This window comes from Curcuma longa, chromosome 11 (assembly GCF_044706935.1).
Source record: "Curcuma longa cultivar G26 ecotype Majalengka, Jawa Barat chromosome 11, ITB_CL_G26_1.1, whole genome shotgun sequence".
NCBI lineage: Eukaryota > Viridiplantae > Streptophyta > Magnoliopsida > Zingiberales > Zingiberaceae > Curcuma > Curcuma longa.
The window spans coordinates 3,679,966-3,698,311 of NC_133871.1; the positions used below are offsets into that span (position 1 = coordinate 3,679,966).

Consider the following 18,346-nt stretch of genomic DNA (forward strand, 5'->3'; position numbering starts at 1 on the left):
TGAAAATTGTCAATTTGTTTCTTTAAATTTATATTTTAAAAAAAAATTAAATTAAAATATTTCTTAGTAATGTTTTGGCATTATTTATAATAACGTTATCTTTAAAATATATCATAAAAACAGTCCAAAATAAAAAGAGTAAAACAATCAACAACCGAAACTGCATTTTCGTTTTTTAAAAAAGAAAATTAAACACCTTTCGGAAAGCAAAAAAAAATTCTGTGAATATTTATGATAATAGTTTTTCTTTTCTTTTCTTTTCTTTTCTCACTATTTTGGAGGAAAATCTTCATTGATGGAAGATTTAAATCGAGTCATTAAATTTTAAACGGCATGAACTATATAGCTTTTTGAAAATTTACATAATTCCTTAGAAATACTACATCGATTTGAGTCAAAATTATTGAATTTTTAATAAAAAAAAGATGAAATTTATCATCTCAGTACTCTCACACAATCGATCCACGACCACCTATGAGGAGGTAAATCGAGAAGATGTAATTGATCATTATGAGAAAGGCATTGTTTCAGTTTTATCAAAATTTGATTCTTATCCATTTCAATAAATCTGTTCTATAATAATCAATTCAACTATGTCTTGAAAGTTTCCTTCCTCCTCCCATGTCTACTTCCCTTTCACATAAGTAAATTAGATTTAATATTCATTAAAAAGGATTATAGAGATGTCAAAAATAAATCCAATCCATCCATCCGATCTAAATCGATTCAAAAAATATCAAATTAATATTGAAAGTTTTAGAGTTCAAATCAAACTGAATTGGACTCGAAATCTACTCAATTTTTTTTATCAGGCCAGATTCAAATTAATTCAAATTTAGGATGAAAAAAATATTTTAAAAATAAATCAATTTTTATTTTAAAAATTGAGATACAGAAGATTAATCTAACAATAATGAAACATTAAAATAGCAATGAAGAATTAACCAAAAAATCACAAAAATATATCTTTTTAATCAATTGATTCAGGTTATTGGAATTGGTCAGATTATTCGAGTTCAAATTCGAATTTATAATTTTCGGATCGGGCTCAAGTCCAAGTCAAATTCGAATTGAAATTTTTTTTATAATATTATTGCTTTGATCCGATCCGAATCTATCGGAATTGACACCCCTAAATACGGTCCACAAGATAACCCAAATGTTACACTAGAAAGTACAAACAGTAATCAAATAGCAACAAGAGTCATGAATCTCTCATACACTAGAAGGGATTATTTGTATCTTTTTCCATCATAGTTGGATAAATTTAGCAAGATACTTAGCTGTCGCAATCAGGAAGCCTTCATATCGTCGAGACCAACGCTGGCCTACATGCGAGTAAACCAACAAGTATGTCAGTCAGTCAGTTGATGTAAACATAGTGGTAGAGCATGATAACTAAGTTGAGGATGTTTACAAGGAACTTGTGATTCTCTGCCAGAAGAGGGGCGAATGTCTCGCAAAATTGCTCAATATCAGCATTCAGGTCACCTGATCCACCAATGACATCCATGAACTTCTTCCGATCAGGAGCAAGTTTCATGGCAAGCTGTAAAGGACTTTTGAGCATAAGTTGGCTAATCGATATCAAAGTTCAAGTTTTCAGCTAACAACTCTCAACACAAACACCCTTTGTGCTCCATGGATCAGTTGTTGCATTGCGTCAAACTTCGATAAGTAAAAAAACCGATAACCGACAACACTATACCGTAAAGCTAGAACTAGCAAGCCAGCCGTGCCATGTCTTCAAGGTCTTGGTGTAGGAATCAGTGCAAACTTGAGTCATTTTCCAATCAGGATGCATGAGTAAGTTCCGGAATAACTCCACCAGGAAGTCCATTGCTCTGAAAGACAAACACAGCATAACTCATAAAACTGTTGAAAGGTCAGCAACTCATTTATCATCCTGAAGACAGATTTTTGGTTTAATGAAGTATACGTCCGTCTACTCTATGCTTCGACATCATGAATCAACGTTTACATTCTAGAATCCAAATGTAAGAATTTACCATGCAAAACCTTAGAGAAGAACAGACCTTGTTAACCACAGAAGACCATTGGTGCAACTTGAAGAGCCCTTAGCTGTGTTAGCATCTACTTCTACTTGCACTATACTGTATAGGTGTTCAAACTTAGCTGGATCAGAGTTGTATTTATTTTCCAGTCTCTGCGAAAGAGTTAAATGGGTCGATATTGTTAGTTATGCAAGAGAGAAAAGACCTAAAATTTGCTATCACATATCGAGTAAGTTTGATTTAAAATTCTTACAAACTGATAAGTCATTCTTAAATAAGTAGTGTCAAACAAAGCAGTACAATTATTGACCAAAGAGTAGCCTCAATAGTCAAAGAACTTCCAAAGGTGGAAAGATTGGTGTTAGGTCTTATACTAACACTTTCTGTTCATCAAAAAAGGAGAGCCGAATAGCAGGGCGATACAACATAAAGTTTAAATTCACTAGTTTTTCCATAGTTACCAAATTAAAAAAAAAAGAAGGTATTTGTATTCCTTGGAATCCATGCCCACAAAAAGTTTTGAATGCCAAAGGCATGTGAAATCCTATTTTTTGCAGCAAGTAGGAGTAGTGGGTAGATATTATCATCGTGGGGAAGAAATACTTTTGGTGTATCAGGAACAATATCGATTTCAAAGGAATCCATTAAAGAATAAAGTTATAGAGAAGAAGATATTATAACAAGATTTTGAAAATGTCAACCACTTGTAATTTTTAAGCAACTTGGGAAGCAATACCTCCAACATCCTTATGAATAAGAGTATCTAATTAATACAAAAATCTCACCGTTATGTTGCCTCCAATATCAGACTTAACAATGGCCAGTGCAGCTCCGAAATTGTCTGGTAACAACAGTGTAAACTTTAGATGCATAATTGTAGACATGGATACTGGAGGAAGGAACATTATGCTCTAGTAGGAACAAGATAGGCTACTTAAACATTTGTAAGTTTCAGTTCATGAATACTTTTTCAACATGATGTATCTACTACAAATAATAATGTGAGGACTTCCAGAACTAAATAATACAAAATACCGGTGAGGAGAAACAAATCCAACAAAGTGAATAATGAACTCATGCGCAGTTGGTGAAACACGACATTGTATCAAATACTATTTGATATACACACAGCAAACTACAAACATCTAGTTGAGCTCTTGCAAGAATCATGTTATACAGACTAATCCATACAAAAACATCACACCAGTAAATTCAGAATTAAGGCATGTATGAGTCAGCTTAGCATGTTTATTGACACGAAAATGATCTCTTCAAAAGAACAAAGCCATGATCGAGATCAAAGTTCACTTGTGAGAGAAAGAAGAGCAAAGCAGACCACATACCTAGAACAGGGAGGACAAGCTTGCACACGTCAAGGAAAGGCTTTGTGAGCATAATCCCATTGTCTAACTTGACATGCTTCATTCCTTCCAATGATGGAGTGAACACAGTACACGCCATCTAAATTGGCACCAAACCCAGAACATTAAACAAAATAAATGAAGATCCTAGCAAATTATACAAGCACTGATATCCAAGCACTGCTAAATGGAAGTTCAAGATGGCACATAGTACTCGATCTCACATAATCGAATCAAGAACACTCAACCAGAACAAGAAATCAAGATCTGAACCAAGTAAGATCCCACTCTAGATCTGAGACACAACTGTTATTAAACAAATCACGCGTCAAAGAATAAGGAAAAGAAATCTCAGAGCGAAGCGTTGACATCCAACAAAGGGGAAAACCTACTTTGTGCAGTCTGGCTCCAGACCTAGCCTGCAGATCTATCAGAAAGTACTGAAAAATCCAAATTTCTCAGCAAAAAATGACAATAAAAGCATGAAATTGAAGAGTTTTAAGTGGCGATTCGATCAGGTACCAAGCTTCGTGATGAGAAAATTGAAGTGATCGACTCGTCTAATCCTCCTCTCCGCCGGCGAGACTACCAGATGCGATAGAACCGACAAGGAGACGCGAGTTTATTGAAGCAGAATAGCTCTCGATCTCGATGAAGGAGAATCGCCAAAACAGGAGATGGGACTGATGGGATCGATTCAAGGAGGAGGCAAAGCGAAGAATCAAAATTTTTTGAGATCGTGAATGGTATAAATTCTCTACCGAAATCGTGACTTGCCATAATATTTGGATGTGAGGTTAATTCCATCCTGGCCCTTACAGTTTTTCAAATTTGATCATGAATTTTTTAAAGGAAACTTCTCTTCAACAATGCCCTGCAAAATTGTCACCTCAAGTCCTCAACTCCTCAAAACATGTTCTTCCTCAACTCCTACTACTCCTTCCTCTTTCCTTTTGGTGCTTCCGGTCGCCTCGATACATTGGCACGATATCAGCATTGTATTTACCTCGCTTCAAATCAATATTGAAACACACTTTGCCCCCGGGCATAGCTAAATTGATTACGATAGAACAAACTTACAGAAAAGGATAAGGATTCGAATCTCGACAAAACTAAGACAATCGTGATAACTGTCAATTTTCAATTCACCTCCTCGTATATGATCGTGAAATCGACCATATGAGATCGCTAGGGTGACGAATTCACCTTTTACAGAAGATATTGAAACACACCTTGGATGAGCATTATCACCTTTTTGCCACTGACTTCCTTCAGGATTAATCTGAACACTTGGATTACTCAAAAAAATGATACACTTTGCTCTTTTCTTGGATGTTTTGGCATTTGATATGTTCCATACAGATTGAATGCTTCAAGAGACAAATTTGAACAGCAATCCATAATTAAGTCTTCTACAAACAAACGGTATAAGAATGTATCAAACAACAATATTGACAGTAGGGAATAAATAACACAAGCTTTACTGTGACTATAAAACAATCAAGAATGATTTCTGAAAGAACCAAAATATCTCGATCCATATGTATTATATGCCTGGTAGAAGTAGAAGTAGATCCCCCTTTCTTCCTGTTCTCAATGCATCTTCATGCTTTGGGTCACTTTCACTATTTTGGAGCAGAGAACTCATCATGCTGCCGCCTGCTTCTTCTCGCTGTTCCTGCTTCGAAATGGTGAGAGGAGGGAAAAGGACCGTGAAACTGCGACAAAGAAATAAAGCTCTATCATGTATCGAGTTGATAATGCATTGAAACATAGATATAGATGCATTCTGCGTAGTTCATTCAACTGCAGTTATGGCAATTTCATTGCAGTTCGAACTCATACATAGCTTCCAAAAATTCTAGTATTCCACCAGAATAAATGTCATAAAAGTTGTAGGGAAGAATAAGCTTGTATTCCATACAAAAAGAACTTTTCCTTCTTGATTTATTGAATTAGTTTAGTTTGGTAGGTTAAGCAGTTGAGCCAAAAATAATAAACACAAAACCGTATGCAAACTACAATCACCAGTAGCTATGATCTTACCATCACTGAAGGAAGCCGCAGAAAGAGTTTGATCATCCAAAGATGAAGCATCTGAGTCAAGATTACCCTCAGCTGAAGTTGAGCTGTGGCTCTTCCGACCAAATTTCAGCAGCTTTCTAATACCTTTAGTTTCCTTGCTCCGAGGCTTCTCATGTGTTTCATGAGTTTGATGCCCTGAATCTGGAATCTCAAAAGTGGAGACATGAACCATAGGATTCTCAGCATGCATTGCAACTGTTTCAAACTCAGTTGCCGATAGGCCACCATTATAATCCGAAACAGTAGTAATAGGATCCTCAAAGGAGCTTAACTTGGCAACAGGATCTTGATGAGGCTTTTCTATTAAAGTTGAACCTGAGAACTTTGGAGGATCATTCCCTGGCTGAGGAATGACAACCTCATCAGCATGAGCACCAATCCTAAATCCCTGTATGATGAACAATTATGGAAAAATGAAGATAGAAGTTTCATTTATATCAAATGTAAATGCTATAAGCAAAAACAGCAGGGAGACAGCTAGAATTTCTTAGTCAACTAGTACAGTATTCAAAGCATAAAGCTCCACAAGGTGGTTAATAGTTTTATTCATTTCATAACAGTTTGTCCACCAACAACAGAATAAAGGAAAGCTCTGGACAACCAAAACCATTAACTTTAATGGACTAAATATGTGAATTTAAAATCACAAACCAAGGATAGCAATTTGCTAATTACCTCAAAAAAAAGCCAAATTAGAAATAAGATTTTGTAAAGAAAAAATCCACTACTATGATTTTTTTTTTAAATGAAAATTTTCTTTAAGAAAGTATACCTCAGGGTGATTCTGCAGTTCATCCAGCTTGCTTAGACTAGAATCCTCAATCTGACTTGTAACAATAGATGAAGGAGGTGCATGAATAGATGCATTAGCTGTAACTGAAACATCTCCATGTGATCTTTCTTTCGTTTCTAATATCTCATCGGGTTGCTGGATACTAGGTGCACGAACCACATTGTCTTCAAGCACCACCACTGCCTTCTCAATGACATGATTGTCATCATTATTGCTAGGTGATTTTTCATTGGTTAATTTCCTGTCAATTCGCTTAGAACCCTGAGAAGTTTTGCTTTCAATCTCTTTCTTCACGGGCACTTTGTTAGCTGTTTTATCTTCGAATTTTTCAGATGAAGTTTTTGTTTTCATTCTAAGTTCTGGAAGACTTGTTGATTTACTTTGATCTAGTTGCATAATTTCAGTAATCTTTTTCTGGGGCTCATTGGGCACATTTCTCTTAGGAGCTTGATCTACACTTGAAGACTTAACAGTAGAAGCATGGTAAGTTGAACTGTTTTTAGGATCTGAGAGTCTTTTTATTCGGAGAGATTCTGACCTTGCTTCTGAAATGAGTCCATTTCCTTTTTTAACCTCAGACAACGCAGATGCTGATCGACTTAAGCCATTGTCATTTCCATTTAATCTGCTAGATTTGGTAGCTTTTGGGGGATCACTGGAACCATTTGAAGAAATTCGAGAAGGCAATTTCCTCGAGGGTGAAGAAACAGGCTCTGCATCACTAAACTTTGAGCCTTTGTAAGGACTCGGTGAAGGCTTTGTGGCTGAATGGGGTTTTGCTTGCTTTGGTGTCGATGGTGACTGTGTGGCAGTGGAACCGCTTCTTGCAGCTATCCTCTTTTCCCTCTCTCTTTTCAATGCTTCCAGACGCTTTCTCTCTTCCTCTTCCTAAAATTAGGAAAATTGATAGAGTCAGGAAATAGCACAAGCAAAGGAACCTGACATATGCACTAGTAGAGGAAATGGTTAATATGGTTAAACTTGATCATCTGCAAAGACGAACAATAGCAACATTAGAACAACCAAGAAAGAGCTCCCTCGGTTTTTATCTGAAGAGCTGATTTACAGTTTTTACTACCTTATAATGTTAATCATGCATGTTTAGAATTGTGAAGTACATTCACAAACCACACAAGAACTCTTGCATAAAAGAGTTCAATATGAATAAGGTTCTTTGTTCACTTAAACTAAGGTTTTCATCAAAAAGATGGTTTCAGGGGAAAAAACAATAGCATATGAGTGTGAGGAAACTATGAAAAATAACATGAAGACTGTTTATCCTGCATATTTCTTAGAATGTGATTACCTTTCTAAACACTATTTTCCTTCTAGATCTTTGTTTGTAATCAGCAACTAGAGTAATATGCATACAAGTTCCAGAAAGAAATTGTGAATGAATCATGAGAATTACCCTTTCTTTCTTCATTTTCTGAAGATCGCCTTTATAAGTTCGCAGCTTTTCTGCACGTTTTTGAGCCTCCGTCAACAAATTAAGCCTCGAGGATGCACCCTTCTTTAACAGTGCATCCCTCCTTTTATCTGAGCTGTCATTTGAGGCTTTCAAGTTTTTCTCCTTGTCAGATTTCTTTGGTTCCTCTTTTGTGCTTGTAGAGAGATCCTCTTCGTTAGTAGCTACCAGTTTGACGGTATTCTCAACAGGAAGCTCAAAATCATAATCCATAGCTGGATCATATCCTATGGATAAACTTTCCATTCCACGATCAGGAACCATAGACAACTCATCTGGTTCAAAGAAAAGTTGGCTTCTGGCATTATCATTTGAGACTTGTGGCTTCTCAAGGGTTGTGGGGATCTCAGAATCCATGTCAATAACAGCTATGTTGTCTGATCCAACTTCCTGCAAATCTGATCTATAAGGAATCAAAAAGGACTCATCTGTCATAGTATATGAAGAGTTCTTCGGTGCATTATCGATATGCTCAGAGGCAGGATCAATGAGTGGATCAGAAGACCTCATAACACTTAACTGCTTATCTTCCCCATAAATCATGAATTCTTCACTGCTCCTCTGCCGATATGCACCTCCTAAGCCTTCTATCTCCTTGAACTGGTTATCTATTGCATCTCTTCCATAACTTGAAACCAACAATTGATCATCAGAAGCTATCTGCCTCATTCGGCTTGCCTTCTCATTAATAGAATCCATTCCTACCATTTTGTGGCTATCAAATTCACCATAATCTCGTTCAGGAGGAACCATGGGATCAGCTTCAAGTTTGCTTTGTTTTTTCTTTGATGGAGGATCTTTCTCTCCTGCAAACATGTCTTCGTCAGCTCTTCTTGATTTTTCTTCAGCATTTAGTAAGAAATTTTGAAATGCTTGCCAATTTCCAGAATCTGCCTCCTCCCTGTATGAACCTTTATCATTGCCATATGCATCAGAATATTCAACAGGCTTTGTTCGATGATCTTCTCTCTTGGAAATTCGCTTGGAGTGTTTGTGCTTGCTTTCTCGCACATCGGGGTGTGCATCACTTTCTTCTTCTGATTCAGATTCAGAAGCAGACTTTGGGTCACTTTCAGACCCCCTAGCTCCATGCTTCTGGGATGCTATATAATTTAAGTTGCGAATAACAACCACACCAGACTTCTTCTTTCCTGAACGACCACTCCTTTTATGAGATTTATGACCATGAGAACTTTCTTTCTCAAGATCTGATGGATTTCCATCTGCATCATCCTGTGATTGTGTGCTCCTTTCCCAAGTCTCAGATTCAATATCTTTACTATCCATTGACAGCCTTTTCGGTCCCTTTCTGCGAGAGCTGTTATATCGAGGATCCTCCATTGGAGGATAAGGAGGATGAAAATACGGAGCGCTACCTGGATAGTTCTGGTAATAGGGCATTCCCTGCATGGGATATGGTTGAAACATAGGACCTGGTGGAGCATGCATAGGCCATTGTGGATAACTAGGAGGCTGAAATTGACCTTGAAAATACTCCGGGTGGGGTGGTACTTTTGACTCTGAAGGGATCTTCTTATCTGGAAAAATAATAATCATAACTAATTTAAGATACAGTGACTTGCAATGTGTGGAATTAGAATCGAGGTAGCGAAAGAATATGGAAGAAACAGGCAATGTTTCTGCAAACAAAGCTTCTATTTCATCGAAGCAGCTTTTTCCCTCATGACTAATCAACCTAGTCATTTGAAGAATGCTACAACAGTTATTTGAATAATATTGCATGAGATTCAGATGAGTTTCCAAAAGCATTTGGTCATCAATGAACATATTCTACATGGCTAAAATTGTATGAAGGATTAGAATTCGAGTGATCTTTCTTTCACACTAATGCTGATATAAAGTGAGTTTAGCTTTCATGTTTAGAGTATATATACCAGAGTCTCCATTGCTATCGGCAACAATATCGCCAGCATACACAGTTTGTGCATCCCCATGATCTTTCTGAGCCATAGCATCTGCAGTAAATATAATGCCTGAGGCATTCAAAGCAGGAAATTCGGATCGCATTGACATTGCTTCTACAGCCTCAACCTCAAGCCATTGTCCAGTCTCATGTTTTTTCTTCCATAAGTCCATAAAGGACAAGCAGGCTTCCCTGTTTTATGATGTGGAATACACGAATGCTTTAACGTTAGTATTGTCGCCAAACCACAATTAGTATCCTAATTCATTTCTTTAAAATTGATTATTTATCCTGACAAGACGATTGCAAGATTGAAAATACAAGAACTAGCAGTGCTCTCCGAATGTATTAACAAAAGGAGATTTGATCCAGAAACATACTTTAAACGCGAGGCGCCGAAATTTTCAGAAAAAGATATCAAATCTAGGAAAGTGTCCATGTCAAAACCAGCAGCTGCAGCACGGGCAAAGGCCATGCCCTGTTCTTTGCGCAAAACCATTTTGCGGGTCTCAAGAACTTTCAAAAGATGAGCTCTGCACAAAACAAAATAAAAACAGACAATATTGGCAAAAATAGAAGCACGAGAATGATTTTTCAACATCCATTCCAATCACAAGACAGATTTTATCATTAACAGCAAAGCAGAAGAAATTGATATTGAATTATTTTTCTCCCATTCACTGATTACGTATCTATTTAACATCTTTTGTAGAAAACCTTGCATCTTAGACAATACTAGTGAGGCTACTTTTGCATGCTTAGAACTTATTGCAGATGATAGAATATCAAAGGCATGATAGCTCATACTTTGAATTCTCCTGATGCTTGGCAGATCCATTGGAATCAGGTGGGTCTGGTTGTGAACCAGTCTGTTACAGAACAAAAGATAACACGCTCAGAACAACGTCCAACAGACAAATACTTGTATAAAATATGTGAACATGCGTGGTATACATCCATCTATATGTGCCTAAGAAGGAAAGTTTAACAAGTTGTTCAATGTATCATTATCAAAATAAGAACTGATACAAATATTTGTCAATGCTTCCTGGATATGTTGCTTGCCGTGAGCATTTGATTGTTTAATAATAGTTGATTTTTCTTTCAAACTCCATACTGTTGTAATAATAAAAATGTATAAAATAAATTTCGCTGAAAAGATAGTTTCTTTTGTATGTTAAAGTTGTATGGTAAATAAAGATATATTGCAACTTTTTTGGCACAGTGTATTACACATTTGTGAAAATTCAGAATAACCTTGATCTTCAAATATCTTTAAATTTTTTATATATTTTATTTAAATAACCAAAACATAATTTCTCTTTTGATAAATATGTCAAGGATTCTAGTTAATTTTTACTGTCTACCATTACCTTGAACCATGCATTCTAATTATTCAACTAAAGTCTGAGCTTTACAATGTGAAATACTATTGTTATATAGTTTTTGATTCATGATACTCCTCTTTTTCAACAACAGATACAGCAGCATAGCAATGTCATATCAAATCATTCAAATTGTTCGACAAAATCCATTGTACTTTATAGGTTTATGAAGGCGTATGCAATGTTATGTAAGCATATATGCAGGCATGATGTATAAAATCATTACCTTATATGGAACAATTGCCTTTCCTGCATCACTATCAACTGAAGATTTGGTAGCTACACATAAGCAAGTGTTGGTACCAAGGTTAATATAACCAGAAGTACAAGAATTGAATAAAATTTGAATCTGCTCGATAATATGAGTCCATTTCATACTCTTAGCTAAATCTTTCAGAGAGTTAAATGAAAATAGGCTACTAGCATACAGGATGTAAGATCCTGTGGTTCCATAACAAGACACTCCTGTATTTGCTAGAAATATATGATTAAGTTAGATATACTGAAGGTCATCACCATCACGAGATGCTATTCATTGAGCATGTTGAAATAATTTTTACAGTGCTGCTTATGCACCACCAGTGACAAAAAGTACTCTAATGAAAGGATTCTGTTCATACTTACTGACCGAGCTACTAGTCCGCTGAACATAAATTACAACCAATTTAGCCCTTTGGTCTTGTGACTGCTAACATACCCTAAGCAATCTGAGTATAAATGTTTTGACTCAAAACTAAATGAAGTAATTAGATCAATCTATTTTACCTTCAAAAGTTTCTGCTGGTTTGCTTTGATGATCTTCCACCTGCCAAATCAGTAGAAAAAGTCATCATAAGCTTTACAACTGACATATGAATGAATATACATGGGACACGTACAGTGCTTGAGCCAACATTTTCATTTCCCTGAATAGCAATCGCATTCTCAATCTGTAATATCTCCTTTTCTATCGTAGTTACACGCTCTAGGACCTCAGGTGTGCTTACGAAACGAACAAATCTGTTCAGGATCAATAATTAACCACATGCCAAAAGTTTCTGTCAGAGGATAAAGTGCAATCAAGTTGTAGAGAAGGTAGAAATTTCTGTCCCAAAGAAGAAACGACTCGACAGCAGTTGATTGTAGGGTTAAGCAGCAGAGATCTTTTGCTTACCTCTCTACAGTTCCTTTGGTGAACCATGTAGCATCACTCTCTGGGTCTGGCTCAAGGATTATGGAGTAACCTCCTTTAGCAATCTGATCCTGGGCAGTCTTCAAATGAGGAAGAAAAGGAGCCATCAAGCCAGATGCAAGTTTCTCGGTCTTACCATTTGCTACGATGACCAAATCACACCTGTTGAAAAAATTACAAACAAATATTTCACACTAACATCCAGTCAACCCCAAGTCGACGATATCCTTCCCAATAGAAATGAGTTGGACAACAGCAATATATTTTGCAAGTCACTATCTACAAAGATGACAGAAGAGAGATGGATCCATAACATTCCATGACAGAAGAGAGATGGATCCATAACATTCCAACTGATACAACACTGATTGCCAAATGAAATTTGTTTTGCAAAGCGAGAATGCAGGAAAATAGGAATTCTTACAACGATGGCAACGCCCCTTTTCAAATTCTTCAGAATTAAATAACATTATTGGCCATTTTCAGTAGTAACCAGGAGTATTTTGACTAGATTCATGCATCTAAAACCTCAGTTAAAAGCATTAAGACTCCTTCACTTTGGGGAAGCGAAGTAATGGTGAAATCCATCTTCTAGCATCGCACTCCAAATCGTTGTAAAACTTTTCAGAGATTAATTTTTTCTGATATAGAAAATTTTCAAGTAGTTCCTATCCACTTAACCCTAGAACAAGAAACAATGATCTAGAGAAGTACCTGGTTCGAGTAGGCGTGAGCTGGAAGACCGCCGAATCTAGCTGAGCGTCCGACCTCATTGCCCTAGAAAGCAAATATCTTGGGGAAAAAGTTTCGATCTATGGACAAAGGCCAGATCTTTGATCCCTCTCCTCTCCTCCCCCTCTCTCGCCTACACTATCCGCCTGTATCCCCTCTATTTCTCCATGAATCTCACTTCAAAAAATCGAGAGCAAATGATTAAAGTTAACAGCGATAGTGACACGGACATGAACAAATTTTGGAGCGACAATAAAAATGCTGCCTTTAATGCTGGAGCACTCTTGAAACGAAGGTAGCAAGTGGATCTTAAAAGGAAACAACAATTGCAGGTAGTAGAAAACAAAAATGCCTGAGACAGAGAGAGGAGAAAGGCCAGGAGGAGGAGGAGAAGTGGTTTCTGAACAACAAGAACAAATAAGAGAATCAATTAAAACGTAGAAAATTCAACTCGAGGAAGAATAAAAATCGTTTCTTTGGAGGTAAGAGATAATTAGTGCTCACAGTTGAGAGAGAGGCGCCTGGGATTCAGACAGCACAACTAGAGAATTTGTGGAAGGGAATAAAAAGGCAGATTATTCAAGCCAAAATAATGGTGGAAAACGTGAGAGGGGGGAAGAAAGGATGATTGCTTCCCTCACAAAAAGAGATGCAATAAACCGAAGTGGAAGTGGAATACTGCCATTGAAGCAGCAGGAAGGAGGCCATTTTGGGTAATTCAATTGATAAGAATAAGAAATTGACATTCTTAGCTGGAGTGGTTGTGGTTAGATTTCTTCTTTCACCTTCTCTATCCTCTCGCAGCCAAACTCTCAAGCTTGGAATATTCCTAGATCACAGGAACTCACTCGAATGCTCTGATTTTGCTCAGTAAATTGAACTGCTTTTAACTAGATCGAATAATTATGCATGTTCCAGAAACAAATTCACATTTATATTCATCAGTTTCCATGAAATTTTTGAATGTGGGAAAAGGTGATGATTGAGTCGAGGCAATGCATGCAATTCAGATGCAAAAGAGAAGGAAGAAGACAAGATCCTCATCACATCTCAATTATGATTTCTGTTGAGAAAAGGAAGCAAACTTGTAGTTGCAAAAGCCTTGAATACTTTTAATGATTGCATGCACCTAATTTAAGAAGCACTGTTAGAAAGAATTTAATCTTGTTATTCATATTTTAAACGAAAAGTTTTATAAAAATGCTAAATATTGTACCTTGGAATCAAGAGATTATTAGCCTTTTTATTTTCTAATCTTTTGGCTCTAAAGCACTGCTCCATGTTTGTTTGTTTTTTTTTTTGAAAAATGTTTCGTATATATATATAAATAAAATAGAAAGATTAGACTTCTCAAATATACAATCAAAATATTAGATGTACAATTAAAATATTAATATATAGCTCAGACAACACTAGTTATTGAGCACATATATATATATATATATGATCCATCATACAAAAAATTACATCAAACTCATGGCACCACCAACACCAAAATACTATAGTCCCACATGTCGTCCCCGGGGCAATGGTGCAACGGTAGAACATCCACCAACAGTAAGATCCCCAGTTACAGCGTATTTGAAGAATTTTCTTTCAAATGGGGAACGCAATCAAAAGATGTTGGACATCTGGATTGGTCGTCGTATGCACTTCCCGATTTACCCTGGTGGTCGGTGGAAAACTTCTGTGGGACCGGACCGGCCACTCCCAGGGATTGAGTCCAGGATTTATCATTTTTTTTATAGTCCAACATGTCTATACATTACAATACTTACATGCTCATTTACAGGCCATACAAAATACCATAGACTATAAAATCAATCTCATGTTAATCTAATGCTTGATGGGGTCGAAAAAGTGGTTAGAAATTTTAATGATTTTACAATTTCAAAAAGTATTTTGAGGATATTTATATACAATCTATTTTAAAATTATATTATATATATATATGTTAAATTACCTACTTGACCTTCTATGGTCCGCATGATGAGATTGAAGCGTGTGCAGATTCTAATTAATTTCTTCTAAACAAGTGTCGGCGTTGGTTGCACTATATCTTTCATTGTTTTTCTAATAAAGATATCACATGATGGCGGTGACTTGCAAGTTTACAACTCAAGTGAGTTGTTCGTCTACTTTGTGAAAGAAGAAGAGTGATCCCATTAATTAACATCTAACACTGTGAAATTAATTATTCTTTAAGGAAAATGTTGAGATTAAAACAGAGGTCATCCTGGCGCCGGGGAGTCCCCGGACGACCACTCCGACGCTCAAGTCAGCCCCAGTCAGGAGGAAGAAGTACAGTAAAATAGAAATACTGTAATGAAATGCTCAGCCCAAAAAAGATAAAAAGAGTGAGAGAGATCCCGAGAGAGAGAGAGAGAGCGAGCCCGGAGCCCTCCCCCTCCTTTTGTTTTCCTTCTTCCTCCCTTTTTATACCTTCGGAGCCCCCCCTTGTCATGATCGAAGAGGAGTCCTTTTTGTTGAAGGATTGACCTTGCCTCGAGAAGACCACCTCCATTAATGATAGTTACCCCTAATCACGTTCCTTTGAAAGTATGACCCTTTCTCATAAAGTGTGGCCTTGGGAAGATGATACATCACATCTTCATTTAATGCTTGACCAAGTTTAATAGAGAGAGAAGACCATTTCTAACGAGTCACATCCTTCTGACAAGGCATGGTCCTTGAAAAGATCTTGATAAGACCTTTCTTAACATGATATGACCTGGAGCATACCCTTATGACAAGTCACATGGACTGAGTAAAATGAATGCTTAGTAGGCTTAGTGGTCCTGGCAGAACTGACTGCCGAATGGAGCTGGCAGAACTGAACTGCCGGACTGAATGTGCAGAACTGAGCTGTGCCGAGCCGAATGGAGGGGCAGGACTGTGCTGCCGAGCCGAATGGCAAAGCTGAGCTGTGCCGAATCGAATGGAGGGGCAGGACTGTGCTACCGAGCTGAATGACAGAGCTGCCGAACCGAGCCGCATGGCAGTGCTGGACTGCCGAGCCGAACTGACTGCCGAGTGGGCTGAGCCGAGCCGAATGTGTAGAGTAGGCCAAGTCCTAGATGACCGAATCTGGGGAGAGGGTTATAACACCCATAACAGTATTGTTTTATCCTTTGATTTTATTCATGTTTTCACTTGATGTCTTGGTTGAAACATAGAACATGGCTATCAAATCAAAGTGATTATATTAATCAATTAATTAGGTCATGTCATTGGACCAATAGGTTAGTGGTTATAGTAGATTATAATTAAGACTAGTGGTATGATTAATGTACACCTTTAAGCTTAGGCAAAGTTGGGCCCTCTCTGTTGAAGGTAGATGTTGCCGTGCCACCATAGATTTTTCTTTCTAAGGCTGGCACAAGGTCTTTTTCTCATTAGACTCGTATTGCTTTCATGACACCCTATAGAATTGAAGGGTGGAAAGGACTTATAGTTGATGGTGTAGGAGAAAGGCAACTCCTAGTTGAGAATGGAGGATGGAGCTAGCTAAGAGAGCCTCGTGGTCGAGGGTGATCCATAGTCGATGACTGTTCCGGTTCGAGAACGAGAGATATGGGTCAAATCCCATGGAACATCGGAGTCTGATTAGTTTTGTCAAATCAACTTCGGACGATCCTTCTTCTCGTGACGTGTTTGATTCCTATATATAGAGAATAACACACATCATAGAATTTATTAGGAGTTTTCTAGATGAGATCCCTTATGTCTAAGTTATTATGGAGCCTCAAATAATAAAATAAAATAAAAATGATAAAAAATACAATAGAATGGATGATCATGACCTAAATGTAGCTAACGTACCTACCTAGAGTGTCCTCCCCCTCACTTTATGTAGGGAGAAAACACCTTACTAAAGGGTGTCGTGGTAACCGATGCGTCCTTTAATTACCATAACCGACGTGTCCTTTAATGTTAGTAACTACCATATGTCGAGAGCTTCAAAGGTCGGGAGGTCGGCGGGTTGGATCAACTCGACGAGTTGACAACTTAGAAGGTCAATAGTTTGGGGAGTCAGCAACTCGAGAGGTCGGGAGAACTCAATCGATTAAACCAGCTTGGCTCGACCAGTCGAAGATTGTTAATATGCCACGGAGATGCTATGTTGACCAAGTCATGGAGCGTGTCACATGGGCCCAATAGTAATTAAACTTTGACCTTACCACATGACTTCTATATTGACCTAATTAAGGGCTTGTCACATGGACCATTACCTACCTCCATATCAATAACAAAGGGTGAAAGGGGCCTACGATCTATATGGTGAACAATAGAGGGCACTTGCAACTTATAGTAAAAGATGGATAGGGCTTATCGATCAAACACTAGCGGAATTCAAAGTTAAGATGGACTAAGGGCTTTTTGGTTAGTAAATCTACCCCCATAGAGATTCTTAAATGAGCAAAGTGGGCTAGTATGCCCTAATTTCCTCAATATTTTGTTTGCATTTAGTTTATAATCTTGTGAAGATGCTCGATGGAGGGATTGATCGTAATCGTGCTTCCACAAATATTGCACTCATCTTTGCGAGCTCAAGTGAATGTCAAAGTAGCTAGTCGCAAACTAAATGAACAATACGGATGTGGCTAACAATGGAACGTCGTTGCCATTACACTGTAGCCCGGGTCCTTCCTATCTTATACATAGGGCCTAAATGGCTGCCTTCATTAATAAGGCACTTATTAATTAGGTCAATTATCTTATCTTATTTTTTAAAAAAAAATTTAAAAAAAATCAATTTCAAGTCCTTATCTGATAATTATAATGGTCAGTTAAATCCATTTGCCACGAGATTTATTTCCATTTCACTCAAATATTAAATTACCACTTTTGTCCTTAGAATTAAAGCAAAAAAACACCATTTATTATTATTTTTTTTTGCATCAATTTGATATATTTTATTTTGCATACAAAGACAACCTCGTATTTTTCCAAGGAAAAGATAATTTTTTTAATAATATGAAAATATCTAACGATCTACTTCATGAGAATCTAAAGAGACATCACAAAAGAAAGGGGTAGTATTAATAATTTAGTCAACTCAATTTGTTGACTTTCATTTTTTTGTTGTGTGATCTATAAAAGACAAATTAACAATAATTAAGAATAAATTAACATGATCAAACACAAAATTGGGGCATTTTTGGAATAAGCTCAAACACAAGGACCTTTTTGCGTATATGAAAGAATCCTATAATTCAGTTGGATCCAAATAAATTTTATATAGTCTGAACGAAATAAAAACAAATAGAGTAATTTTCACTCTCCACGGCGAAACGACGAAACTCGAGGGTCGTATTTACAAAAAGTAGGTGAACACCGAGGGTGAAACACAAATTTCTGAATCTTATTGCATAAATTGAAGAAAAGATCTGACACGTACACGTACCTGCA

At 37.0% G+C, this 18,346-nt stretch overlaps 2 protein-coding genes across 3 annotated transcripts; both read right to left on the reverse strand.

Annotated features, from left to right (window-relative positions):
- Positions 1 to 1,064: 1,064 nt before the first annotated feature.
- LOC141837753 (glycolipid transfer protein 1-like) lies at positions 1,065 to 4,110 on the reverse strand. 2 transcript variants are annotated; one of them, XM_074725126.1, is made up of 7 exons: positions 3,899 to 4,110; positions 3,359 to 3,476; positions 2,801 to 2,856; positions 2,037 to 2,167; positions 1,709 to 1,844; positions 1,418 to 1,549; positions 1,065 to 1,328 (listed from the first exon to the last, which is right to left on the reverse strand). In XM_074725126.1, exons 2-7 carry the CDS (start codon positions 3,474 to 3,476, stop codon positions 1,293 to 1,295), a joined length of 609 nt encoding a protein of 202 aa, XP_074581227.1. In that variant the 5' UTR covers positions 3,899 to 4,110; the 3' UTR covers positions 1,065 to 1,292. The 2 variants fall into 2 exon arrangements, with proteins under 2 accessions (XP_074581227.1, XP_074581228.1); XM_074725127.1 differs by lacking the exon at positions 3,899 to 4,110 and adding an exon at positions 3,769 to 3,873.
- Positions 4,111 to 4,776: 666 nt separating this feature from the next.
- LOC141839102 (uncharacterized) lies at positions 4,777 to 13,588 on the reverse strand. The gene is made up of 13 exons (XM_074726766.1): positions 13,439 to 13,588; positions 12,917 to 13,334; positions 12,185 to 12,364; positions 11,910 to 12,030; positions 11,797 to 11,836; positions 11,258 to 11,310; positions 10,454 to 10,515; positions 10,027 to 10,179; positions 9,618 to 9,838; positions 7,666 to 9,260; positions 6,234 to 7,142; positions 5,423 to 5,849; positions 4,777 to 5,094 (listed from the first exon to the last, which is right to left on the reverse strand). Exons 2-13 carry the CDS (start codon positions 12,973 to 12,975, stop codon positions 5,024 to 5,026), a joined length of 3,891 nt encoding a protein of 1,296 aa, XP_074582867.1. The 5' UTR covers positions 12,976 to 13,334; positions 13,439 to 13,588; the 3' UTR covers positions 4,777 to 5,023.
- Positions 13,589 to 18,346: the final 4,758 nt, after the last annotated feature.

Excerpts from the sequence above, each read along its gene's own strand:
- LOC141837753 (XM_074725126.1), bottom strand. The coding sequence starts at position 3,476 with ATGGCGTGTACTGTGTTCACTCCATCATTGGAAGGAATGAAGCATGTC. Across the intron at positions 2,857-3,358 it reads GCTTGTCCTCCCTGTTCTAG|ACAATTTCGGAGCTGCACTG; the intron begins GTATGTGGTCTG and ends TGTTGTTACCAG. Across the intron at positions 1,550-1,708 it reads TTGCTAGTTCTAGCTTTACG|CTTGCCATGAAACTTGCTCC; the intron begins GTATAGTGTTGT and ends AGTCCTTTACAG.
- LOC141839102 (XM_074726766.1), bottom strand. The coding sequence starts at position 12,975 with ATGAGGTCGGACGCTCAGCTAGATTCGGCGGTCTTCCAGCTCACGCCT. Across the intron at positions 7,143-7,665 it reads AGAAAATGAAGAAAGAAAGG|GAAGAGGAAGAGAGAAAGCG; the intron begins GTAATTCTCATG and ends TCCTAATTTTAG. Across the intron at positions 5,850-6,233 it reads AACTGCAGAATCACCCTGAG|GGATTTAGGATTGGTGCTCA; the intron begins GTATACTTTCTT and ends TTCATCATACAG.